Source organism: Antennarius striatus, chromosome 18, assembly GCF_040054535.1.
Source record: "Antennarius striatus isolate MH-2024 chromosome 18, ASM4005453v1, whole genome shotgun sequence".
In the NCBI taxonomy this organism is placed as follows: Eukaryota; Metazoa; Chordata; class Actinopteri; order Lophiiformes; family Antennariidae; genus Antennarius; species Antennarius striatus.
Genome location: NC_090793.1, coordinates 9737273 through 9765000, shown reverse-complemented (window position 1 = coordinate 9765000; position 27728 = coordinate 9737273). Strand labels below are relative to the sequence as shown.

Genomic DNA, 27728 nt, shown 5'->3' with positions numbered 1-27728 from the left:
AAATGTATATATTGTATGTATGTCTCTCTGTGTGTGTGTGTGTGTGTGTGTGTGTGTGTGTGTGTGTGTGTGTGTGTGTGTGTGTGTGTGTGTGTGTGTGTGTGTGTGTGTGTGTGTGTTTGTGTGTGTGTGTGTGTGTGTGTGTGCATAAACATCTCTGTTTACATCTCTCAGACAATGTTGAACCAGCTAAAGACTACACCAGATGTCACTCATTTCAAATAAGAGCAGGAAACTTAGCCTACAAGTTGCACAGGCTTACTAAAATTGGGTAATAGAAAATTGGGAGAATGATCTCTGGTGTAACAAGTCTCAATTTCAGCTGCAACATTCAGATGATAGGTGCAGAATTTTGCATAAACCACTTGAAAGCATGGATCCATCCTGCCTTGTATCAATGGTTCAAGTTGGTGGTGAAGGTGGGATGGTGTGCCTAAATGCTTTCTTGGCATGCTTTGACCACATAAAACCAGGGGGTCAAAGCATCCCAAGAAGCACCCTACCTGAATACTGTTTCTGATCATGACCATCCGTTTATGACTCAGTCTAAACCTCTTCTGTTGGATACTTCCAGCAGGATAATGCACCATGTCCAAAAAACATGTTTGCAGCAACTGCAGCAATTGCTTGATGCTACCATGTCAATATGGACCAAAATTCCAACATCTTGTTGAAATTATCCAATGAAGAATTACTGGAGTTTGGAAGGCAAACAAGGCCCTAACCCTACACTGCCCTTCTCACAGTTTGTGGTTGGTTTGAGGAGCATATTTGGGGGCTGCTGTGACTGACGTGGTAAGAGCAGCCAGACGGTCAATGGTCGATCTCCAGTTCTTCCAGTCCATATGCACAGGATGATAACCCAACTGTAATGCGTTTATTCACACATTAGAACGTGGTGAAATTGGTTTTCTGTATCTGACCCAACCCTGATGAATAGTGAGCAGACCCTGTGGTCTTGAATCAAATTTAGTATATATACTTCAGCATGTAGAATGGAAGAACTGGTAATCAACCCACCAACCTTCTTCTAAATGGACACTTTATTCTTTCCTCATCTGCCACAGCCTCCCAAATGACAGGGCTGACTGTCTTGCAATGACAGTCAGATTATTTGCTCAGAAATAAGATCTGGTTCATTCAGTCATGATATTGTGACAGCATCGAATCAAAGTGAACCCATGAACACTAAAGCATAAGGTCATGGTGACAGCAGGGATGCATCAGAGCTGTTTCCTTTCAGCATCTCTCTGTGAACAGATGGTAAAGGTGGCATGTTGGTGGTTCAACTAACCACTGACAACAACCGGCCCGGGGCTGTTCTGGTGGAAAGTTCTGGGAACGCCTTGGAGGCCCTCACATTGCAGGTAAAAGAATGGTAAATAGTCAGCAGCAACTAAAGTCCTTCTCTGTTTATATACAGTATTAGAATTAGTGCTTTTTGTGACACCTAATTATAAACAACAACTTATTAATTAACTAGGTTTTGAAATAACTAGGTTTTAAACTAACAAACAGGTTTTAAATTAGAACTAGTTTTTCTCAAACCATCTGTCTTCCCTGTCCAAGATCTGAACATCCATATCCTGAAACGAGTGTCCCACTTGCTTGAAGGGAAGGAAGACTGCTGAGTCCTGACCTGATGAGTTGGCTCTTCTGTGTTGGGCATGCGCTTTTCAATTTTAAATTCTTTTTGTTTTTTAATTGGAAGTGCATGGCCCAACACAGAAGAGCCAGCTCATCAGGTCATTACCTTTCGAAAGTCCCAAAAAGAATGTCTCAGCAGATTAAGCCAGGTGATGTTTCTCATGCTAATGACCCTCATTAGAATACAAAGGCTGGGTGAAACTTGCATTTCAACGACACCACCCCGACAACCCCTGGCCCCCCCATCAACCATCGTTGAGGAGCCAGATGGGTTTCAACTACGGTCGATGAAATGTGAATAGCACTGACCACACCTCACAGGGTTAATAAGCTGGGACAAGACCAGCCACCTTCAGAACTGAAGAAGCCTCTTGGATCAGTCCAGTGGACTGATTTAAACATTTTTGGACAACCAACCTTCTAGGGGCGGCAGTGGCTTTTAGGGGCGGCAGTGGCTCAGTGGTAAGGTGGGCGGTAGAGCGGGTTGTCCTATGATTTAAGATCGGCGGTTCGATTCCCGCCCCCGCCCCCCCCAAAAATACCCGGAGGTAGGCTGACAGTGGGAGGTGTCAGCTCACCTCCGGAGCACTACCGAGGCACCCTTGAGCAAGGTGCCGTCCCCTTTACAAACTGCTCATTTGAGGCGCACCAAGAAGGAGCTGCCTGCCACTCTACCTCCCCTGCATGCCTACAGGCCCCCCTGTGTGTGTGTGTGATACAGGGGCCTGTACTCACAAATATATATGTATGCATGCGTTTGAATCAGTAGCTAGAGTGTGCGTTCTTAATTTCCCTTCGGGGATCAAACCAGTATATAAAATTTAAAAAAAAAAATTAAACCATGACCTGGATAACGGAGAACCTACTTAAACATATTTAACATAAACAGTTTGATATTTATGTAATTATGTAATTACTATTTGTTTATGTTTACATTGCATGTTTTCACTTTTACACCAATCCTGCTTTATGTGCTCTCAATTGCCCCTTGGAGACAAATTCAGATTTTTGAATCGAATTGAATTGGTTCAGATTTGCAATACAGAAAATTGATGAGTTAGGTCAGTTCAACACATTGATGCTGGATTATCTTCACTTAAACCTCATAACAAATGTAATTGATGTCTTCCATTGTATTTCTGCTGGCATCATACCTTTGGTTCACGACTGTATATTTGTTCTTTGTGTTTCAGGACATCCTGCAGCTGCTTAGAGAGAGAACTGATGTCAGCTGGGGTGTTTACCTTCGGGTTCCCACTCAGCAGCTTCTACAAGCCTCTCTCACACTCCTGCAGTCAGCCAACAGCAGAGAGGAGTTGTACAGGCCGATCTGGATCAGTATGGAAGGTTTACAGAGCATTGAAAACACAGAGGTATGCAATATGAGATGGTGTGAATTATCCCTCTGGAGTGCCAATTTATAAAGAAACACAGCAAAAGTGCCCTCTTGGACAATTGTTTGGTGGATATAACATGCCTTGTTACAAGACTGGAGTCACATGATAAATGCATCAAGAACATCTACATGCTAGGGCCCCATCACATACAACCAGCACCCCAGAAACCTGTCTGCCTCTGAAGACATGTAAATGCATACGTAATATACTTTATTATTATTAGCACACATAGTGTGTACATGCCCATAACACACACACACACACACACACACACACACAGACACACACACACACACACACACACACACACACACACACACACACACACACACACACACACACACACACACGAGTCCTGTGGGCATGCAGGTGATGGGGAGGTAGAGCGGGGAGCAGCTCCTTTGTGGTACACCCTAATGAGAAATTAATAAAGGGGATGGCGCCTTGCTCAAGGACCCCTAGCAGTGCTCAGGAGGTGAACTGACACCTCCCACTGTAATCCACATTCCCACGTGACTGGGCAGGAGTGGGAATCGAACCGCCAATCCTGCGACCATTGGATGACCCACTCTACCAGCTGAGCCACTGCCTCAGTACATAACCAGAATTTCTCTTGATTTTGTACTAAATACAAGAATTTATTGCAAGTTAAAATTATATTGCATCACAACAAGCAATTTTAAAAACAGTTATATCAGATGAAACATATGACAGGCCACAAGTCAATCCTGGGCCCACCATTGTTTAGTGAGTTATTTTTAAAGACTCGCTCATTCATGTATAAATTGAATGGATTATTTCCATGAAGAGCAATTGCTTGCTAATCTTTTACTTCCTTACATTATGAATGGGAACTGGAACTGCTATCCTACATATCAGAATCAAGTTTTTGAAAATGCTTATAATTGTGCTCCTGCTCCACGACATAGAGAAGTCTTCTGTTGTAACCCCCTCTCTCTTTCAGGAGTTTGTATCCACCGTGGAGAGTCTGTTCCCTTATGTCACTCTCGTCCTGGCAGGACAGAACTGGCCTCCTCTAATCCCAGGGATAGTATCAGGTTTGTCTCAGAGGGTGGCTCTCCATCTGAACGCAACATCTCTGCCAACAGGAAACGAGGTCATTTACTCTCTTGTGGGAATGATGGACAAATTTGATCTTATAATAGAGGACCAAACCAGAAAGAGCACAATAGCTGCTGCAGTTACTGAAAGACTTATGGTCCAGCACAAGGGGAGAGCAAACACAAACCTCTATATTATACCTCACAAATCCTAACTGATAATGGATATGACCAAACTAGTACAGCATGCAAATATATTTCCTCTTTACCGTTCATATTCATATCTTTGAGTTTTAAATATACAGTAGAGAGAAATTGTCATATCAATAAAAGTTGGTATTTAAAATCCTACTTGTCATTTTCCAATTTCTTATCTACCATAGGTTTACCAGGAAGTTTTGTGACAGACATGACATAACATGTGACATACTTCAAAATCAAGTGATATAATAGTTTTTAATTAGAGAAAATGATCTCTGAAAAATATTTGAGTTTTATGAAAGCACTCAAGCACTGATGTCATTATTTGTAGCATATCCAAATGATTACACCTTCAGATTCAAGTATCAATTTTCGATATTACCTACATACATTACCTAACATGTTCTCAACACCACTGTCAACCAGTAAAATCCAGTTTTATAAAACACAACTTTATTAATTCCCAGAAAAAAGTTAAGACAGTGAAGGAAGAAGTTAGAATGTACCCAAATAAAACAAGTCTTCTGTAAACACTTATACTGGAGTCACAAATTGATAGATTTCCCCCAAAAGTTATCTCACACCAAAGAAGAGTCCCCTGATACCACGGTTCCTGTCTTCTTTCAGTCATATATCTGACAAAAACACTGTATTTATTGACAACGTTCCACAAATTGTTTCTCCAGATCAATCCCATTTCCTATAAAACGTGAAATCTATTTTACAAAAATGAAAAAAATTGACTATTGGCAGCACAGATGATTGTAATGTTTCATTGGTTAACACAAGCATATACAATAATGAATGAGGACAAGTTCTTCTCACTCAATTTTGACTTATATTTAGAAATCTATTTCAGATATCATGTTAGCAAACTCATGTCACAGTGTTAATTGTACTATGGTGTAAAAACTATTCTTGAATGCACTCAAAATCACCACTGAAAGTCTATTTCTGAGAGTTGTCCAAGGCCACTGACAGACTGGCATCTTCACTGTCACAGATGGGGCTATCCATATTTGTGGCCGTGTGTTGCCTGGTTTCCTCTTCAGGGGTAGAATGCATCTTATTCTTGCTCAGGTATTGACTACAGTTACAAAAGGTGTGGTAGAAAGAGGAAGAGAGACCAGCAATATCTGTGGAGATGTAGGGAAGAACCTCTGGAGATGCCTGGTTATAGTAACTGATCTGCAAGACACAAATACCATGGGTCAGATTTAAATGATCTGTGGTTCATGCTCTGTTTGTTAGTGGGGAGTGCCCAAATCCAGTCAGAGACAGCACATTATCTGGTTATAGATAAGAAAGAACATAATCTGAGTTAAAAGAAAGGCTCAGGCCAAGTTCCGTCTAATTTTTCATGTGTCTGGGCAAAAACAAAAGCTTTCTGAGCCCACTGAGGACGACTGTGAGCAACATCAGATGTGCACGCTGTGGCCACACAAAAGTATTGCACTTATTCATATTCTTGGATCATAGCAAGTTACATGGCTTATTGAAAGAATCTAATTACAGCAGCAATTTTCATTTCTTTATTTTTAATGTAAGTGATTTGGCCCACTTGAAAAGGAGAAAAATCTTGCTCATCATGAGATGTGTAGTATGTTATATGTGACAAAGCAGCCATTGAAAAAGTGCTTCTTTGGCCCAGGTGAGGTCCAGTTATGGCCTGGCTTAGGGGCCTGTTGATACATACACCTTTCTGACATAACATTTTGTTCATATTAAAACATTCACGTTTTCCACAATGACGTGTGCTGTCGCTTGTGATGCAGCGTAAATGCCTGTAACTCTGTCTGTAAATATCTAATTACTTTTTTATTAGCATCTTTACTACCCAAAATTATCCGGTAGTAACAGCATTTAATGATTAATATCGACCCCTGAAGGGAAAAGCCGAAAGGAAAAGAAGATCCATGAATAAAAAAATCTTAATAAATGTCATTAGACATTAGAACATGCACAAATCTGACTTAAATTTTACTTTATTTATCACGTGGTTCTATACTTTATCCAGGTTAGTGGCTTTGTCTGCTTCTTGCTTTGAACTTTGTCAACTCACCCAGTTTCACCGTCTGATCTTCTATTTGCATAAACTCCGACAGCCACTCAATCTTAAAAGAACATTTCTTTTTTACTTTGGCTCAGTGAGTGGATGTTTAGCTGTCCATTCGTTTCCAGTGTTAACTAGCTAACCTGCACAGTGCATGTAGCAGGGCGCACATGCAGCACCGTCAATGCTGATTGGCTATGTAACATCAGTGAACCTTATTGTATCATTGGCTGGACACCTGTCACTCACTGAGTTACAATGCAAAATGGTACCGAAAATAATAGTATTGGACTAATTAATTAGATTAGGTCAAATATTAGATATCACTTAATATGTTTGTATAGAATTTTGTATTCTGTGCCAGCTAGACGATAGAACCTTCTTTGTAAATATACAGTGTGCCCTCGTTCCTTGCGGTTAATGCGTCCGCAATAGATTGACGAACTATTTATCTTATTATTTATGGTAATTTAAACATTTATGAACCCTCGCCATACTGATATTAAACCACCTTCTGTATCACCTTTTCCCACACTCTTTGCGACTGTATAAAGCACTTTTGTGATTCACATACATCCGAGACTCACAGAACGTAGCGCACTTCCGGATGCCAGCCAATAGTATGTGCGTAAGGTGTCAAGTGACTGCATACCAAAAATCTGCAATGAGGTGAAGTCGCGAGCTCTGATGCGCACTGTACATTTGTCCAACCACTTAAAATAAGTACTTGACTTACCAGTGACATATTGCTTTGAGTCTCTAATATGGTAAATCCAGCACAAAGTATCTCTCCTCTGTTAAACCCCTCAGTGGGAGGGTGAGTAGGTAGGGTCACTGATCGCAGAGCAATGACGTATGGGTCTCTAGGAAGAAAGAAAAAATAACTGAACTGAACACACCTTGACCATGTTATTGGGGAAGAAAAGCTGCAAACACATTAACATCAAGGTGAATGAATATTGAGCGGGTTGAGATGATGAGATGCCAAATTGGAAAACTCATGTAAGACAATTGCAAAAAAAGTTAGCCGGAAGTGTATCCAAACTCAAAAACTACTAAATCGGAAGGCGCTTTATATAATTTATTGTGCATTAGTTCTGCCCTATCTTTGTCATTTCATAGAACACAGGCAGTTAAACGGTATTTAACTTGATTAAGTGGTTTACAACCTCTATTTTTGACCCAGAAAAGAGCCTTAAGAATTATTCACAATGAACATTATAGAGCTCACACAAATCAATTATTCTTCTACTGAAAATACATGACATCATAAGCTATAAAATGCTCAACTTGTGTATAAAGCAGCCAATAGGTATTTACCACAAAATATGTAAGCACAAATATAGAATAATGAATCCAGCTACCAACTGAGAGGAAACAGTATTTTTACAGAAGAAAGCAAGAACTACACTAAAAACATTTTCATTATCGTTTACTGGTGTCAAACCCTGGAACAAACTGGACAATGAAGTTAGGAGTCTAAAAACTCCATCTGCCTTTATAAAAGCATTTAAAAACTTGACTTTGCAGTTCTAGTTCTGACTTAAATGATGGTTAACATCTTACATTGTTATGGATTACACTACATGTATCATGCCTGTGAAAAAATGTCACTGTGACCTTAGCGCAGCAACTGAGACGATGAACGGTAGTCAGATTAGTAGTCAATACATGCAATACATAAAATAATTTAAATGTGATATGTAATACTGTACAGTATATGAATTTGGTTGATCAGTGGACGGGAATTTTACAAGCCAATGGCTTCTACCCATCAACCCTTTTTTTCTTTTCGGATGTTGTTGTTGATGTTCCAAAACTGATGAAAGTAAAGGCTGCTGTAATAACATGTCTAGAAGGGAAAAAAATTAACTGAATAAATAAACTCCGATTTCTAAAGCTGCTTTGCTTACCTGCTGCCACATGGCTTCCTCTTTGAAGCCAACAAAATGAAGTCCTGCAGAATCCCTTCTCCCTTACTGACTGTTGGAGAACCTACAGCACCTTGATGGACTGATGGAGTCACAACACGGTAAAGAAAGTCATCATCATCCACTCGGTGAATGAGCTCACATTTCCTGGTTCAGAAAGAGCACACAGATAAAGAAGTATAAGAAACAAGCATGGAATATTCTGTAGGATCCTTTGTCATTTCATAGAACACAGGCAGTTATATGGTATTCAAGTTGTCTCTATAATTTGCAATTCTTGTTGATTGCATAGTTAAGTAAAAATTCACAAATTAAAATAAATAGACCATTTAAAATTTAAACATTGATTTGACAAATGTTCCATTCACTGAATGAGGTATATAGTAGAATTTCCAATGACTATGGAAACCAAAAAGAAAACTCCCTAGATGTCTAAGGTCACTTCCGTTTTTGGTTGTTGTTTTTTGAAGGTTTTGTGAAAATAGATTACACTTTGAATTATGGTCCAAACATTAAATGTGACAGATGGACTTGAGTGAAGCCTTTCTTTTACACCCTACCTCACTTGGTTCATAACAAGGTCAAGAAGCCTTGAAAATACATGTACTGTAAAAGAGAGCTTCTACAAGCATTAAGTGAGAGCACGAAGGCCAGCAAATTGTATTTGAACAAAAGAGTACGTACTGGTTTTAACAGCCACGTACCCACTTGACATCATTCTTCGTGGTCCTGGCTCCACAGCAGTGATGTACCGTGAGGTTCATGGCTGGTGAGACAGCCATGAACCTCAGATTAACAAATTTATGAGCCAAGCAGAGTAGTGCAATTACCATTAACAGTCCAATAAAAGAGCTGGTTATTTTCTGATCTGCCATTCCAATCAGACCTTTGAGCTCCGGCGTTGGTCTTCTTTTATTAATTTAAATCTTATTAACTTGTATTCCAGTTTTGAGAAAATTTTAAGGTTAGATATAAGACCTTCCATGTTTGGCTTTCATTGGTTGCAAGATTTTAGAATGGACAGACTGCAGCTGCGTACTTTATTTTGACATGTTTTTTTGTGTTTTATCTGCAGTTTCATCAGCAAAACTAAATATAACTAAACACACAAATAACACACAAATATATACACAGCCACACACCAATTTCAAGTCTCAACTTAGCTAGTAAAGGATTGTTCAATCTGAGGTGAGGTGAGACTGCTCGCTGACGCGCCTTGACCATGTATTTGAACAGGAAATACTGTACGCACATTCAGCTATCTTGAAGATGAAATAATGGGAATGATTAGATTCAAGTGAAAATCAATTTTTAAAAAAGCACAGACCAGATGGACTGGGGTCTCTAACATCTGTCCCTTCATCCTCTTGAAGTCCACCACCACTTTCTTTGTCTGTGCCACATTGAGTTGGAAGTGGTTTTCCCCACTCCACATGACAAAACTTTCCACAACAGCCCTGTGCTCAGTCTAGTCACCCTTGCTGATACATCCAACTACAGCTGTGTCATACGAAAACTTCTAGAGATGACAGATGTCTATGTGAATGTTGACGTCCATGGCGTAAAGGGTAAACAGAAAAGGAGAGAGAACAGTCCCTTTGGGGCCTCAGTGTTGCTGACCACCCTCTCAGACAAACAGCATTGTAGGCGCAAATACTACTGTCTGAGGTCAGATAGTCAACCATTCAAGACACTACAGGATGGTCGACCTGCATTGCCTTCAACTTTTCACCAAGACGAGTCGGCCAGATGGTGTTAAAGACACTGGAGATATGAATAAACATAATTCTCACAGTGCTCCCCGCCTTTTCCAGGTGACCCTAGACATGGTATAGCAGGTAGATGATGGCATCCTCCACATCAACATAGGGCTAGCAGGCAAATTGTAGAGGGTCCAAATGGACCTGGGGTCAAAGAGGCTCCAGGACAAGTCTTTCAAGGGTCTTCAGAATGTAGGAAGTCAGTGCCAGAGGTCGATAATCCTTTGGCACACTTGAGCATGGTGTCTTACATGACAATAACATGACCATAACAATAACATTATTATCTGTTTTTTGTTTTTTTTACCCAAGACTGAGCCATGTATCCCTGGGAGTACATCAATCAGACACTGAAAATGGATAGGGACATGCCATCATGACAAACACCTTATTGGTGTAAGACAAACATATTGTGTGTGTGTGTGTGTGTGTGTGTGTGTGTGTGTGTGTGTGTGTGTGTGTGTGTGTGTGTGTGTGTGTGTGTGTGTGTGTGTGTGTGTGTGTGTGTGTGTGTGTGTGTGTGTGTGTGTGTGTGTGTGTGTGTGTGTGTATTACTGATAATGTTTGTCCCAGCTCGGCCTGTTGCTCAGCTCAGCCAGCAGACTAAAAGCTCTGTAAGCAGGAACATCTACCTCTGATTCAACCCTGAAACTCAATATGGACTTGTGCTCCAGGGTGTAAAGACGAACCTGGAAACAGATCAAAGAAAGACCTGAAACTTCCAACATCTTGTTGGTAAAATTAAAAACATCTATAATGTAAAACAGAAAGCTTTCTGTAATGGAGACAACAGCAAATACCTTGTCTTTTTCAGAGCTGATGCGCCACTTGTTCCTAGCAGCCAACATCTTAAGAGCTGAAACGTTGTTGTAGCTTAGATACACCTACAAACACACAACATACACATGCATTAGTAAATAAAGGCATAAACAAGCACATAGTACATCTGCTGTGAGGCTCAGTAGTGTGTGTAGCCTCCGCGCGCCTGTATGACCTCCCTACAATGCCTGGGCACGCTCCTGATGAGGCGGCGGATGTTCTCCTGAGGGACCTCCTCCCAGACCTGGACTAAAGCATCTGCTAACTCCTGGACAGTCTGTGGTGCTACTTGGCGTTGGTGGATGGAGTGAGACATGATGTCCTAGATGTGCTCAATTGGATTCAAGTCTGGGGAACGGGTTGGCCAGTCCATAACATCCATGCCTTCGTGTTGCAGGAACTGCTGACACACTCTAGCCACATGAGGTCTAGAATTGTCTTGCATTGAGAGGAACCCAGGGCCAACTGCACCAGTGTATGGTCTCACAAGGGGTCTGAGGATCTCATCTCGGTACCTAATGGCAGTCAGGCTACCTCTGGGCTGTATGGCCCTATAAAAGAAATGCCACCCCACATCATTACTGACCCACTGCCATACCGATCATGCCGGAGGATTTTGCAGACAGCAGGACGTTCTCCACAGCGTCTCCAGACTCTGTCACATGTGCTCAGTGTGAACCTGCTTTCATCTGTGAAGAGTACAGGGCGCCAGTGGCGAATTTGCCAATCTTGGTGTTCTCTGGCAAATGCCAAACATCCTGCACGTTGTTGGACTGTAAACACAATCCCCACCTGTGGACGTCGGGCCCTCATACCACCTTAATGGAGTCTGTTTCTGACTGTTTGAGCAGACACATGCACATTTGGGGCCTGCTGAAGCTCATTTTGCAGGGCTCTGGCAGTGCTCCTCCTGTTCCTCCTTGCAGAAAGAAGGAGGTAATGGTCCTTCTGCTGGGTTGTTGCCCTTCCACGGCCTCATCTATGTCTCCTGATGCACTGGCCTGCCTCCTGGTAGCGCCTCCATGCTCTGGACACTACGCTGACAGACACAGCAAACTTTCTAGCCACATCGCATTGATGTGCCATCCTGGATAAGCTGCACTACCTGAGCCACTTGTGTGGGTTGTAGACTCCATCTCATGCTACCACTGGAGTGAATGCACTGCCAGCATTGAAAAGTGACCAAAACACCAGCCAGAAAGCATCGGAACTGAGAAGTGGTCTGCGGTTACCACCTACAGAACCACTCCTTTATTGAGTGTGTCTTGCCAATTGCCTATAATTTCCACCTGTAGTCTATTCCATTTGCACAACAGCATGTGAAGTGGATTGTCAATCAGTGTTGCTTCCTAAGTGGACAGTTCGATTTCACAGAAGTGTGGTTGACTTGGGAGTTACATTGTGTTGCTTAAGTGTTCCCTTTATTTTTTTGAATCTGTTATATATATATCAGGGCGCCCTTAATAAGATGAATAGTTTGTTGCTCGATCACAGAATTCATTAATCGTGTGTGGTTCCTGGAACGCGATGTGGCCCAGTTGTTCTCTGCGGAACGAGGGTGCACTGTATATATATACACACATATACACTGCTCAAAAAAATTAGAGGAACAAATGTAAAAATGCAGATCTTGGAGGAGAGAAGTGATAAAGCACTATCTGCAGGTTTTTCTTTGCCTGTGATTCTCAACCAGTTAATGGTTGAGAACAAGCTGAAAAAGCTTTTCCAAAACAATCTTTCTGCATTGTAGTTCTTTGTTTTTCCTTTGGTAAACTCGACACAAAAATTATTGGACGGATAGTTATGCTGTTTTATTACTACAGTACTTTCAACCATGGGAGGCTGAAATATACCATTGCACAAAGTCTAAAAAGGACAAGATGCACTGTATATAGTCTGATAGTAAGTAAGCTCAGTGATATTACCGCCATGTCTTTCCTTTAGCTATAAATCTATTCTAATCAGCTGCAGATAATGGTAATTTTATTGTGTCGAGGTTAGGGTCAAGGATTAAATTTCGTACATCAGACCAGAAATTATTAACAGCAAAAGTATGCTGCATTAAGTTACTGGTCTGGACTTTCCTGACAAATATTATAGCATTTTCCTTAAATTAAATATATGCATAGTTTTAAAAACCTAACCCAACTGCAAATAACTCATACATCTTTATCAAAAGTTGCATTCAGACTAGAATCCAAAATCTGATTTATAACCCATCCAGATTGAAACGGATGTCCCTTTGTATAGTCTGAACAGTCATATACCAAATAAAATCACATTTTTGCAAAACAGATTGAAACCACTTGCTAGAGGTAGTTTTAAATCCCTTTTGGACAGATACATTTTAGTCTGAAAAGCACCAAACACCGATCGGTTTTGCATGTCTACGTCACTCTATGTGATGTGAGCGCCAAGGCGTGCAACGGAGCGTGGACAACGCCTCCGCCCCAACGCTGCTACAGCAACCTGTGAGATTGGCCAGCAATGTGGCCCATTCTAAACAGAGCAAGATCCCATGTGGACACTTGCTAAAAACAGTGTGGACAGTCAGCCCTAAAAATTAGATAAAAAAGGGAATCTGATTGGAATCCGATTTGCCAGCAGTCTGAATGCAGCCAATCTCCAGAAGCCTGGGTATCCCAAACAAGACATCAGTCTTTATTGCAGCTCTAAACTACAACTTCCAGATTGTAAAGAAATTGACGGTTTGCAAACCTGGCCATGGGTCAAGGAGGTGGGTACTGCACTAGAAGACATTACATATTAGCATTATGATCTAGCCCAGGTTTGATACACCGGTTGGAGTCGTGGAGTTCACATAAAGAAGTTACCGGTACTTGAAAAAGCTGTATGCAACAGCAAAATAGGCTTTTAAAAAGGATATTAATACTCTTCAGTTTTAAAGATGTTTTGTTTTAAAAGTAGATTGGTACTCTCTCTAGACACGTATTGACCACTGGAACAAAATTAGATTAAGTATCAATAACACATTAGCCACAGTATCTGTGACTGTTACCAGCTTGATTTATTCTCACCTGGTTTCTGGGGTCCCATGGCACGGACAGAGGAAACTCACACTGCTTGTGGGAAATTATGTACTTCCTGAGGAAAAAAAACAAAAATAAAAAATTACAGATGACCAACAGACAAACTTGTGATGATGTCATCTAATCAATTTTTTCTTAAAAATATTATTTCAGAAATGATGAAAAATTTATAATTTCAAGTCTACCAAAATTGTTATCACTGCCCTGAAGGTTTCATAGAAAGCTATCAAATGGAGTTTTTAGCCACTGGCAGTGCAGTACACAGGTTTACATGTGTCATATTGTCTTTAACTTCACAGATGGAATCAGATACATTTCACACAAAGGGAAAAGGCTGAATTAATGACATTATTTAACATGAGCTGTGGATAAACAGAAAATATATAAGCAGAACTACAGTATATTTGGTACAAAGATGTGGGTTTAATGAGCAGAAAAATGCTTTCTGTCCTTGTTACCGGTCCAATCTGATCTTCTTCCTAGCTATGGCTTCTTGAAACCGCCTCTCCCCTTCCTTGGAATAAAAGAAAACAAGCAAAAAAAGAAAACCGTTTTAAGATCATAAATGCTACTCTAGCATGTTCAAAATGTATGTCATACAGAGATATCCTAATTTGTATTTCATGTCTGTTTTAGTCTATTTTTTTTAATATATATTAAGATTATGAAGCTTTATTGTCATTGTGGGGGCGAAATAATGTACAGGTATGGCTTTGTCAAACCTGAAATACAGTTATACATAGTTACACAAATCCAGGAGACAGGTCAGTTTTGGCAGTGAAGAACTTGATTGTGTAAAACCGTATGAGATCAAAGTGACATTCGTTTTGGCCAGAAGGTTTTGACTGGAAACCCAATGCTTCCTGTTTTCCCATCAAGGAAAAGACACACACACCCACACATGCTCACATCCACATACGCGCATCCACACACACACACACACACGAACGTGGACCTGTGAAGTATAAAAAGAGTTAAGGGCTACGTGTTTGGAGCCGTTTTTACCTGATTGATCTGATGTCACGTACTGATGGCCTGAGAATCAAATTAAAGAATTCCCGTTTTGGCTGTCAACTATTCTTTCTGCTGTTCCTGAGTTTTATTTCAGTTTTGCTGGAGTATAGCACTCTCACTACATCATTATACATGGTACAACGAATGGAGGTTAGGATGGAGAGTTGGTCCTGAGCCGCTGCACTCTGGATGCGCCGCCACTATGAGCCAACATAACTAAAGTTCCTTAGAAGCATGTTTTTCCCAATGAAGAGGGAAACTAGAGTTCCCGAAGAAAACCCATTAAAGACATGGAGAGAACATACCAACTGTACAAAGAAAGGCCATGTTGGAAATGCTGGGGTTTGACCCATGACCTTCTTGCTGTGAGGCAACAGCACTAACCACTATGCCACCATACCCCTGTATTTCATTAGGCTCAGCTAGTGTGTCCCACATAACAAAAGCAAATGCTAATATATTGCCTCCCTCCTTCACCCACAGTGAAAATCATCAAATTGGTAATCTTGAAGATTTAGCACAAAAAAATCCCAAATCCAATTTTCATCAGTTCCTTCTACATATCAGTATTCAACAACACAACCCTTAGCATAATTTAAGCATGTATGTCCAAGCATATTTAATTTGTATTTACACAAGCATCTAATGTAGATATGAATGTAGTTTAAGCAACAGTGATGTACAAATAGGGGTGTTGGGTGTATTAGACATCTCTTTTCGAGAAGAATTTACAGTGAAGTTTTATTTAGCTTTGTCATCTAAGGTTTAGTATTTGTCAGTCACAGGAAATATAAATATCTACTGCATGTACAACCAATAACAATGCAATTCCTAACATAACAGTGAGATGTTGTCAACATGAAACACTGACTTTTCTATGAATCCAACAAAGGACCAAGTCCATAATCCGTGAGTACTCACTGAGAAATACACTGTAAATGTAGATACACATTCATTCAATCATATTTCCAACATTACGTGTACTTGTTTATATATGTTGACTTCAAGATTTAAAAAAGAAAAGAAAATGACCCATAAACAAAACAGATGAACACTCTTTACTAAATGGTTACATTTCTCGCCTCAAACCCCCCCGTCCACTTCACCATTGGACCAGCAGCTCCTATTTACACACATTCCAAGTATGCTTGAGGTATGTACTGTATGTTCACTCATATTATTATTGCTTTATGAGTAACAGTTCATGTGTGAAAAGTAAAGAAAAAAAGCTGTGGTCTTGCATTTGTCTTGTCTTGTCTAGTCTTGTTTCTTTATGCAATGTTACCAAATAAACACAGCTCCTTTCACCCTTGTATCTGAGTTCTTATCAGTGTGTCTTAGACAAGAAGGATTAGGACCCTACAGAACTGCTTGGATCGACACAGGGTTTTACGAGGTTTTATGAGTTTTAACGAGTGGTGCTCTTTGTTCTGTCTGCTCTTCACACTTCCAACCCAACTCCACTCCCAGCCCCGGAAACAATCGGTGGTCACAAGTTCAACTTAAGAATTTAGTGCAGTTTAGATCTATAAAATGTTTTGCCAGACAACTATTACACTGGTACTGTTGGCAGATATACAGGTATATCGTTAATAATAAAATGTGCTGGAGTCAAGATTTAACCCATAAGGGCCAACACCCATTTATCCTGAAAGGAAAATTATGTGGGTTATAACAAAAATCAAGTGGACCACAGAGAACAGGAACATTCAATTTGCGTCTGACACTGGTGTCACCATGGGTTCCATAATCTGTGTGTACTCAGACAGTATCATGCAATTGCAGAAAGTCATCAACCACTGAGCAAAACACACAAGATTATGTCACCACCCAACGTTGCAGATGCCTATTACAGCTGACAGCCTTTTTCACCTATGCAGCCTACCATCACCAAAACTACAGCAAAAAAAAAAATTGGACTCCCCAGATTTATGTGCACTAATTTAGACTTGCTGAACTAGTCATCTGCAGATTACCACCGCTGTATCCGCCACAGCGGGTCACGGGGAGCCGGAGCCTATCTCGGCGGCATGGGTTGTGAGGCGGGGGACACTCCGGGCACGACGCCAGTGCACTGCGGAGCCACACACAAAGACATACAACCATTCACACACACTCATTCCTATGGGCAATTTCGGAATGGCCAATCAACCTGAAGCATATGCTTCAGCATAGAATCCGGACAGACACGAGGAGATGCGAACTCCGCACAGAGCGGGACTCGAACCCGGGTCCACTGTGTTGTGAGGCTGCGCCACCGTGCCGCCCACTTGCTGAACCACTACTTACAAAATCAACTACTGCCTTGTGAATCCTACAATCTTTTAGCTTTAGGATTCAGAGTTAGTTGTAGGTCCGCAATAAAACAATGCTGCTTGAATACTGACATGTTGAGGACTTTTTTTTTTTTTTGAGTAAGATCAGCTACCTGGGTATTCTATTATTTCTGTAATATTTTTTTCTAGTTTCTGTGAAACCACATGTGGTTTTGACTTTGAAGTCAGTCACCATTTTGTCGGCTCACTCACCAGGGGTTCAGGTCGTATCCGTGGCAACATACATGGCTTCCCGTGTTTGTCAAGCACCTCAAATATCATGAAAGCAGAGTTTATGTGACGGTTAGATCCCTCCTCTTGATAGGCCTCTGCGCGCACCCCCACCTCCATGCTGCAGGACACACATCCGATAATTCTGCATTAACAGCAGTCTTTATCATCTGCATTCACTCCGCTGATCGGTATAGGTTGCCCTTATCTGATGTGCCTTTATGGCTGGTCCAGAATACACTTGTTTTTGATGGCATACCTGTTTTTGAAGGCATTGTTCACTATTGCCTTAAGCAGAAGTCTGTCTCCAACTTGGGAAGGTCCTCTGAAGGTGAACATGTCAATGGTCCTCAGAGTTGGGTGAGCCTGACACAGACGACTGTACAGAAAATATGTGCTTAAATGTATTAAGCAAATGTATTTGTGTAATAACATAAAAACTATTTGGAGAAAAGTTAAACAGTTAAGGTGAACAACATCAGTTTGTAGATGCACGTGTAAGATGGGACTTTTAATTGTATTAATGAAATAAATTATCATCAAGTACATTTATTTTCCTTTATGTCCAAGAGGCACTGTTGTCAAAAAGTAAAACTAGAATCACCACCTTGTTTGCTCAAGCCCACAATGCACGAGGAATAAAGAATTTAATAAAATGTACTAAGTATAGGTCTTAATCATATGGATGTTCTCAACATACTGACCTGAAGAATTACAAAGAATAATTTCCAGAGAAACAAACCTTGAATTTTACATACTATTAACAAACTGACATAAGCTGACTCCAAAATGACATTTTTATTAAACCAACACACAGAAGGTAGCAAGACTATCCTGCCTTTTAAATAGGGTTGTACAATGCAGGTTTTCCAAGCGTTTTCTTCAGAGTATGTGAGCTGATGTGCATATACATAGATAAGCATTCTGCTTCAACGATGAGAGGATACTCTCTTTACCTTTACACACACACCTTGACAGCAGCATATAGCATGAAACATTTAACTACGGTAGCTAAAACAAGCTATAGTTAGAAACTTGAGAGCAAAGAGAAACTTATGATCAAACAGAACTAAACACATACACCATTTTATTTTTTAGCTTACTTAAAATTCCTGTGCTCAATCTTAGAGATGTATAATTTTATTTGCATCTAATCTAATATTAATAAGGTTTAATTTGACCAAATATTAGAATGTGGGATGCAAGCATTTCTCTTAACCTCATTCTACTGTTGTTAAGAATATCATTAAAGGCCCAATAAGGACTTTGAAAAAAGTGGCAAATGTTAATACTACATTAAACTGACAAGGTTATAATCATGATAAATATTTTATTTAGAAACATTCTAAAGTTTCAGGTGGTGAAGCTCCAATTCTAGCTACACAACTGACATTTTTCAAAATTATTAAAATGACATTACAACATTTATCATTTGTTTTTGTATCTGAAATAGTTTGCTTTGCATGTCTGTGCTGTGCGTGTATAAATACCTGGCAGCAATCATAGCTACATTCACCATCCAGGCCATAATCTGCCCTCCGAATGTATTCACCTGAGATGAGGATAGTCAACTTTAACCTCAAATATAAAAACTAAACATAAGACTAAAAGTCAAGAAATTTGTATTTGATAGATTATTTCTTTGTTGCAACAATGCTTCTTAGAAATAAATCTTATATCGTTGGGAGCCTATTTATTCCCTTTTAAATTGTGCTTATACTTGTAAGGAACATGCATTTGTGGGGTTCCGCTAATGAAAAATGAGACAAATTGTCTTTGCCCACACAATCCAGAACAGACTGCACACCGTCAAAATTTAGTCTCATCCATGGCTGCTAGTCACCCCCAGGCCTGTGTGGTCTGCACTGGGGTCAACAAGATCTGAACTGGAACTTGAACATGTGGAGGAACATTATGTTCAGTTATGAGTCCAGATTATGTCTACAGCAGTTGGGTGGTGGGGTGAAATAGTGGAGAAGACGTGGAGAATACTGTAGATTGCTGCACCAACAAAGTAACATATTTTGGTGGAGGCAAGTGCGATGGTGTGGGGTGGCATCTCCCTCACTGGTAAAACAAGCCTTTTCATCAAGATGAGATTCTGCAACCAGTGGCAATTCTGTATTTACACAGTTTGGGACCAAACTCCATTCTCCAAGATGACAATGCTCGCCCCCACAGAGCGAGGTTTATCAGACACTACCTTCAAAATTTAGGAGTGGAGAGGATGGAATGGACTGCAGTCCTGACATACATCCCATTGAAAACTTGTGGGATTAGCATTGGTGTGCTGTTCGTGCCAGAGTGACTGATACAACCACGTTGGCTGACTAATGCTGGCTGAAGAATGGGTTGCCATCCCACTGCAGTGTGTGACCAGGCTGGTGACTGGTATGAGGAGGAGATGCCAGGCTGTTGTGACTGTATATGGTTCTTCACACGCTACTGAGGCTCCTGTTTCTTAAATGAATAAACTGTTAAAGTGTCAAAACGCCCTGTTTCTTCAAATTTCAATCATCCAATCCACCAAACAAGAGTCAATGGCAGAATAAGCTGTTTGACTGGACAGAGAAGATATATCACATTTTCCATGGGTGCAACCCATGGAAAAGGTGACATACTTAACTCTGCTGTTCACCCCACAAATGCATGTTCCTTACAAGTGTGGTACCATTTAAACGGGGAATAAACAGGCTTTGAACAAGATTTATTTCCAAGAAAAAATTGTTACACTAAAGAAATCTACCAAAAAATAATTTTGGTATTTGTGTTATGTCTTTTTATTAGGACACAACTTTTTGCAAAACATGCACACAAACTATACACAAAGTCGCACAAAGCCCTTAAGCATTTAAGTAACATAGATATAATGAATGGCTTGCCACTATATAATAATCACAATGCCGCCATACTCAGCATGGGATGAGATGACAGACAGCAAAAAACAAATATGTAAATCATTTAACCTGATGGTTAGCGTGGGGGGGTAGAACAAGTTCAACACTTTCCACTCTGGTTTTCACTGCTGCCACCGCACTGTCTGCTGCTGAGCTGTTGGCTGACACACACACACACACACACACACACACACACACACACACACACACACACACACACACACACACACACACACACACACACACACACACACACACACACACACACACACACACACTACTATGAAGACTTATATGTTCTTCAGTTAAACAATCCCATAAAAAGACCAAACAATGTGTTTTGACAATGTGGTCAAGATTCACTTTCAGTTCTGTTAAATTACAGAGTATTTGTGTGTCTCATTGACTTTAAATCGCTTCAGTTTAGTATGTACAATTTCTACATTGTCATCAATACAGTCTGTTCATTGAGAAACAAGTCTAATAAACCTATTGTACACACCCTTTCTACAGTTGACGTAGTTCCTGCCATACTTATTACTACACCTACTATTAACATTTTTATCAGTGTTGACATTGTAATGGTTACTATTATTATTACAAGCTATATTAATTCTGTAACAATATCTGTTGCCATTATTGAGGTTGTACATCTGTTTTCCTGTCGCTTACTCACTCTGTCTGACTATCCTCCCAAAGTTTTCTCCCTCTCTTTCACACCAACTGCGAAAAAACAGGACCAGCCACCTTGAGTCTTGGATTGGTCAAGTTTCTTCCTTTTAAAAAGCAGTTTTTCCTCACCACTGTTGCCAAATGCTTGATTGTGAAAGATTGTTGGGTGCTACCCACTGAAGTGCTACCCACTGAACCACCATACTGCCCCTCATATAAATACATTAAATTGAGTTGTATGCTGTTATGTAGCAGTGTGCCACAAACCTACCCTGCTGGATACAGGCATGAGAGAGCAGGTCTTTGATGATGTCATCATGTACCATTCTGACACGTCGTCTCTCTGCAGCCAAGCTGTATTCAAGCTTCTCTTTTTGAGTGTGAGGAACGATGGGTTTCAAGAATACCTGAGAGGTAAAGTTGGCAAATGTATCTGATATGGAAAAACAAAACTCACACACAGATGCACTGGTCAAGTAGAACAAATGGCAAATGAAGTATCAACTTTTCGCATCTTCAATTCAAATATCGATTTCATCGCAATTATCTGTCAGTACTATACTAAGTCAACATTCATTGCACGACATGTACTTGATGATCAAAAGTACTGATATTTTTCCTTGAAGGGCACAGCTGTCAAATGGATGGCCCGCAGGCCAAATGTGGTCCTCCACATCATTTTATGTGGTCCGCAAGAGAATAAATGGTCACAATGTCTAAAAGTAAACAATTTATTCTGTGCAACTGTAATGTTTTTAACTTAGATTACATTGAGTTACATTTGACCCTTTAAGGACAGCCATTATGCTGATGTGGCCATTGGTGAAAATGAGTTTGACAACCCTGTTGTAGGGTATGTCTGTCACTCTGTGCTATATTGGTATGGTATCACATTATTCTGTTTGTCTACAAGAAATGCTGCTTTGTTAGGGTTTGATCTTTAGCTAAAAAAGCTGTTTGAATTTTGAATAAGAATTTTGTAAAAGTCAAATGTGACTCTTCTTTCCACTAAACTTAATTAGGGGTTACACAAAGACCAGTATTGGAGCCAGTTCTTTTTAGTCTACATATGATTCGTCTACGTTAAATTGTCGGAAAACAAAATATTTCAAAATGTGAAGGATCTGCTACTCCTTACTACTAAATCCTGACTAAATTGAAATTGTCTTTGGCCCCACACACCTCGGTCATATTAACTCTGATCAACATTTTTTTAGCCTCTAGTAATACTGTAATAACGCTGGATCTGTCCTTTGACTCCTTCGTAAAGCAAATCTCAGTAGCTCACTTTTTAATATTAATGTAGTATGACAAAAATCAAATTCTTTTTCTCAAACTTCTGCAGAAAAATTGGTTCATTGATTTGTCACTTCCAGGCTTGAGTCCAGTAGCTGCTTATGTTCAAGTTGCACTAATAAATCTATAAAAGTTCCTCCATATAATCCAAAATGCAGTGGCTCATGTACCGACTGGAACAAGAAAAAACATCATTCTTTCCTGTTTACATTTTCTGCGTTGGCTTCTGTGAAATCCAGAATCAAGTTTGAAGGTTCTGCTCACATACAAAGCAATAGATGCTCTGTCCACTCAATTAAGCTTAAAGTACATTTTTTGGATATGCGCTGGTATTAATGCCAGATAAAGTTTGGGAGTTTGAGAAAAGCAACAAAATCATGGTAACATCATATTGGAAAGCGTGGTCACCAATATTAGGTAGAACAACTGAAGATATGTGACAGGAAATAGGAGAAAGTGTGAGGGTAGCAATGACCTGGAATCGAAAACCATTGTATGAGGACTGTTGCCTCTGTAGGTAGGGTGCACTTAAAACCACTGTGCCCCACGTGGTTTTGATTTAACAAAACCAGGTTATAGCTATTATGCAAATTTTTCAGTTTTGTTGGAGGTATGTTGTCTGAGTGATTCCTATTAGCTGCAGCCTTGATCAGATCTCCTGAGGAGGGCAGTCTGTTTAAATGATATTCAAAAATACAGGTTAAATAAATGAGATCCTTACCCTCTCTCCAGTGTTTGTGCGTTGAGTAACAAAGGTGGCATATGCATGACACACCTTCCAGTGACGATCAGAGAACAGGTCCTCACAGCTCACCCTTATGCCCACCTGAACAGAATACATGGGAGATGATCTACTGTCAGAAAACAAATATTCATTACTGAGACAAGATATTCTTTCACGTGGAAAAAATAATTTTTCCTGCTAACTCTTGCACATGGGATTGTTTTGTTTGAGGCATATTTGTGTCTCTGTGGCATTTTCTTCTAGTTTATCATGTTTTAAATTTACAAATTTTAATTTGTAAAATTTCCATACATCAAGTGTTTAATACCCACAGGTATCCACTAACAAATGATGAGAGACATTGCATGCTATTCTGTCTGAGTACTCTTATGAAGTAAATCTACACTTGGACTGATGGACATAGAAGCAAACAGCTGACATTCCTGTGTGTCCCCACGAATACCAGCGCTATATTTTGTTGATGTATGACTATTGAAAATGGGCATTTTTTTCAATAATCCCAAATTAGTGTTTTGTTTTGTTTTTTGCTTTTTGCTTTTACTTACATGTTTTGCTAGAATTTCATGTGACATGTACCTTCTTAATTTGATAGGTAAACACTAGTAGTTTGAAGCAGTTTCTTTAAAGTAGTGTGGGAGTAGTATTTCTGAATCACCATTGTGATTCAGAAATACTTCAACTGAATCACAATGGTAGTCAAGTGGCAAAGAATGATGTGTGTGTGTATGTGTATGATGAAAATGTAGACACTGCACAAACACAGAGTAAACTCATGTGACCTCCATGCTGGTGTTGAAGGCTCGGTTGACTTTTGCTCTGATGTTCACTACCTGACCAACACTGCACAGAGACATGAAAGGAAGAATTAGAAATGTCTGTATGTATTGAGTTGCATGCATGCACGCGCGCACGCATGCACACACACACACACACACGCACACGCACGCACACGCACGCACACGCGCACCTGATGGTGTGTTCAAAGTGGATGTCATCCATGGAAGCAGTAACACAGGGACAGACGGCAAGCCTTTCAGCTACCCATATGAAACACACACGTCATGTGATGTCTGGTTAGTCAGTTGTTACAACATAGTCTCGCCACTCACAAACGGAACCATTCCAATAAATAACATGATGAATGCTCACTGAGTCTCTTTCTCAATCTCATTCTCCTCACCAGAGAGGCAAGCTGTGGAGTCCATCCACTTGAGCAGCTGTCCCACACTCAGCTCCTGTTGATGGTTGCTGTGACAGGGCATTACTATCTGACTCATTTTCACTTCTGTCGAGTTCAGAGTCTCTTCTTCTTCCTCTTCTTCCTCTCCCTCCTCGTCTGGCCCCAAATCAGCTGATACTCTGGAAGTCATCTTCAAGGTTGAAAAAAGAGTTTCTAAAAATGAGAAGAGACTTGAGGTCAATTGTTTTTCCTCAAAAACATTTGAAAATCCTCGACACACGAAAGGAGCTCAACCCTCTTGAGTCGGTGGGGAGTCTTTGCCCCAAGTGGAGGAGTTCAAATATCTTTGGATCTTCTCACAAGTGCGGGAAGGAGGGAGCGTGAGATTGACAGACAGTTTGGTGCAATGATGCTGTCATTGTGTGGGTCTGTCTGAGCGAAGACACTCTTTACCAGTCATTCTGTACCTACTCTTGACTACGGTCATGAGATTTGTGTCATGATCGCAAGGACAAGATCTCGGATACAAGCGAGTGGCCGAGTGCACCCTTAGAGATAGGGTGATGAGCTCAGTCACCAGGGAGGAAGTCAAAGAAGAGCCGCTGCTCCTCCATGTTGATCAGAGCCAGCTGCATCAACAAAATAGGAGACCTAGCGACCAGCCATCTTTTTCGACTTAATTAACTTTATTAATCCTCGTGGAGAAATTCTTTTTACACTAAATATATATATATAAACACACATACATACACACAGCCTGCAAATAATGGACAGATGGCACAGTGAAAGGCAGTCACTTAGCAGTGCCCTGTAGGAGCAGCTTGTGGGGTTCGGTCCCTTGCTCAGGGTCATGTAGCAGTTCACACTCCAGACTTTTGCTCCTTGCGAACTGAACTTCTGCCGCCCAGGTTAGCTGTAAATGTTGTGACAACCATACGCTTACTCAATGCATATCATGTGGCAATATCCCAAATCTGGGAACATAACCAGTCAGCAAAACACCAAATCACTCCCAAGACTTGCTTTAGACCTCTTTTCTCGCAAATACTGGACTACATTCACCCTAATATTGAATAATGAAAAGAATATTGAAATAACTATTGAAAACTAACTGATTGTATCATGCTGCATGAAAACAAAGTGGAGCGCATACCTCTACTAATGCTGAACAATTCCACACATGTTCTGAGGTTACTCGCTCACCTGTCTACAAAGTCTTAGTGTTGCACAATGTGCTGCATGCATAACCAGGACTTGTTCTCAGCTGTACCCCATGAACTCATGTCTTTGACTAGTTTCACTAAGACAAAAGCATGTTAAAGGGACTAGGAATTTAAGTCCAATTCACCAGTTGACAGCGTAATAGATCCACCTATCTGTAAACTCACTTATTAGGGTAACATAACCCAAAGGTTATGCTTGGATTGCATCAGTTTGTCTGTATGGTCACAGAAGTACTAAAAGGGTTATGACTATTTTAGTGAACGTTGTCAAGGAAAGACATGCTCCAAGGAACAATCCAGCAGATTTTGGTGGTTATTAAGATCATTACAGGCCTACAATGCGCTTTCACTACCTGCCGAGATGTTTATCATGGAGGTGAGTGAAGAAGGGATGCACCTGCTGTTCTCCCACAAGGAGAGGGCCACAGACCCCTGTAGAGACCCCCCTCCATTACAAAAACGTTCACAGAACAAAAGCATGGCACAGGGAGATCGAAGCATGGGTGTAAATTTCAAGAAGATTCGAACTTCACAGGGAAAGTTTACTGGGAAAATGATCTACCTTGGGGGGTGTACGCTGTGAGTACTGTCTAATCAGTAGCCACCAGGATATTTCAGTATTCTACATGATCTCCATGTCTTAAATCCCTGTGACGTGAGATCCCATTGGTTCAGTGCATTTACAGTATATGGGCTGTACTCGTACAGGGGGAGTGATGGCGAAATCTTCATCTGTTTCCTGTATGATTAATCTCAAACAGATACTCATTCACAAGAGAACAGTACATGAGTCCAGAAACTGTGGTCCGAACAGTTCAGTTATCTGAACACGGTTTTATTTTTGGTAACGCCTGAAAGCAGATCTGACAAGACAGAAACTCACTCCATAAAGTTAACGACGCATTCGCGCAAAAAGACTCCGTGTAGATCACATTTAACAACTTCTATTTTTCCAAACATGCATATAAAATGGGTTACTATCGGTATCACTATTATAAATAAAGTCTGTCTGCGGTTCCACTTTGATGTGTTGGCCGACTTTAAGGTCACTAACCTGGCAGCACCCAGCCAACATTTGGAGATATCCGTTTTTTAAGGTCACCAGTAAAATGTACTCCGCTGATATCAGGTCAAAATAAAACTCAATCCATTTAAAACGCTAACAATCTTTTAGAGCTCTATCAACATATAAAATGGGTGCCATGTGAACATAGATTAGCAAGTGAACAGTTTGGTGAGTTATTGTAAATACTTCATGCTTCATGTCGTGTAGCTGAGTGTTTCCACGGAACCAACATGCTAACCAGCAGCAGCCGGGACTCACGGTTACCCTGCCTACGGCTGCACATACAAACAAAGACCAACGTTACATATTAAAAGTATTAAAAAAGACTAAAAATGGGAAGCATTTGTAGCTCAGGTGTTGTTTCTGTCTACCTCCTCTGCAGGCTCCACCGTGAGGCGTGGGCTGCTGTCTGTCATCTGTGGCTGTCCAGTGTTTTCTTCTGTCAGACTGCAGCCTATAAAAGGCTCTCACCGCTGGGCAGGGGGCGGGGCTCCTCGTTTATGTAGATATCGATACGTATTATTAACGCGGAACAGCCTTGGGAGCAAAATAGAGTTGAGGATTATGTCGCAGGTTACTCTGATGTGCAGACTGCTTTTGCAATAACTTTCAATAATCAATAACATCTACATGCTTATTGATTCTTCAGACATTACACTCCTTGCCTGTGGTGAAGAAGTCCGCTGATGACCGGAGGCGCAGTTGGCGCGGATTGGCTGTCACGTTGCCGTCAGTTTACCATTACCATTAGAATCACTTTGTCATTGTTAAATCCAACAAGTATGAATGAGGACTGAATTATGGATCCACTGGAAAGTGTCCTTGAGTGTCTAGAAAATTGCTATATAAATCTAATCAATTGTTAATATTATTCGCGGCAGTTAAGACATTTGTTATAAACGTAACGTACAAAATATAAATAGTTGACATGTATACTATTTAAAGTGGAAAGCATTAGTCCTTGCCCTATGTACCACTAGGTGTAACAAGGGCTAAGTAAGTATACTATTAAAATGCTCTAACCCAAATAACAGTAATATTCCTGTGGTATTACGGAACATACTACTGCAGCTACAAGCATAAAAACATTTTGTCCTAAAAAGCTTCAAATAGCATCAACAAAATATTAAATTTTTTTTCAGATCTATAAGACACATTTCTGTATAGTAT

At 40.4% G+C, this 27728-nt stretch overlaps 2 protein-coding genes across 4 annotated transcripts in view; one reads left to right on the top strand and one right to left on the bottom strand.

The window, feature by feature from the left end:
* Nucleotides 1-4320, top strand: part of fam151a (family with sequence similarity 151 member A) — a 9875-nt gene extending 5555 nt beyond the window's left edge. Inside the window, exons 11-13 of the mRNA XM_068341007.1 lie at nt 1261-1367; nt 2841-3020; nt 4009-4320. Of these exons, the coding sequence (XP_068197108.1) occupies nt 1261-1367; nt 2841-3020; nt 4009-4320 (599 nt within the window). The remainder of the gene's footprint in view (nt 1-1260; nt 1368-2840; nt 3021-4008) is intronic.
* A 239-nt stretch (nt 4321-4559) lies between these two features.
* Nucleotides 4560-27020, bottom strand: LOC137612131 (acyl-coenzyme A thioesterase 11-like). Of its 3 annotated transcripts, XM_068340497.1 has the most exons (17): nt 26930-27020; nt 24270-24482; nt 24057-24126; nt 23869-23929; nt 23066-23170; nt 21320-21455; nt 20446-20537; nt 18970-19031; nt 17739-17858; nt 17462-17600; nt 14378-14433; nt 13908-13974; nt 10851-10934; nt 10606-10739; nt 8273-8437; nt 7096-7222; nt 4560-5494 (listed from the first exon to the last, which is right to left on the bottom strand). In XM_068340497.1, exons 2-17 carry the CDS (start codon nt 24457-24459, stop codon nt 5255-5257), a joined length of 1848 nt encoding a protein of 615 aa, XP_068196598.1. In that variant the 5' UTR covers nt 24460-24482; nt 26930-27020; the 3' UTR covers nt 4560-5254. The 3 variants fall into 3 exon arrangements, with proteins under 3 accessions (XP_068196598.1, XP_068196599.1, XP_068196600.1); XM_068340498.1 differs by lacking the exon at nt 26930-27020 and having other exon boundaries at nt 24239-24375; XM_068340499.1 differs by lacking the exons at nt 23869-23929; nt 24057-24126; nt 24270-24482 and having other exon boundaries at nt 4561-5494; nt 26930-26977.
* Nucleotides 27021-27728: the final 708 nt, after the last annotated feature.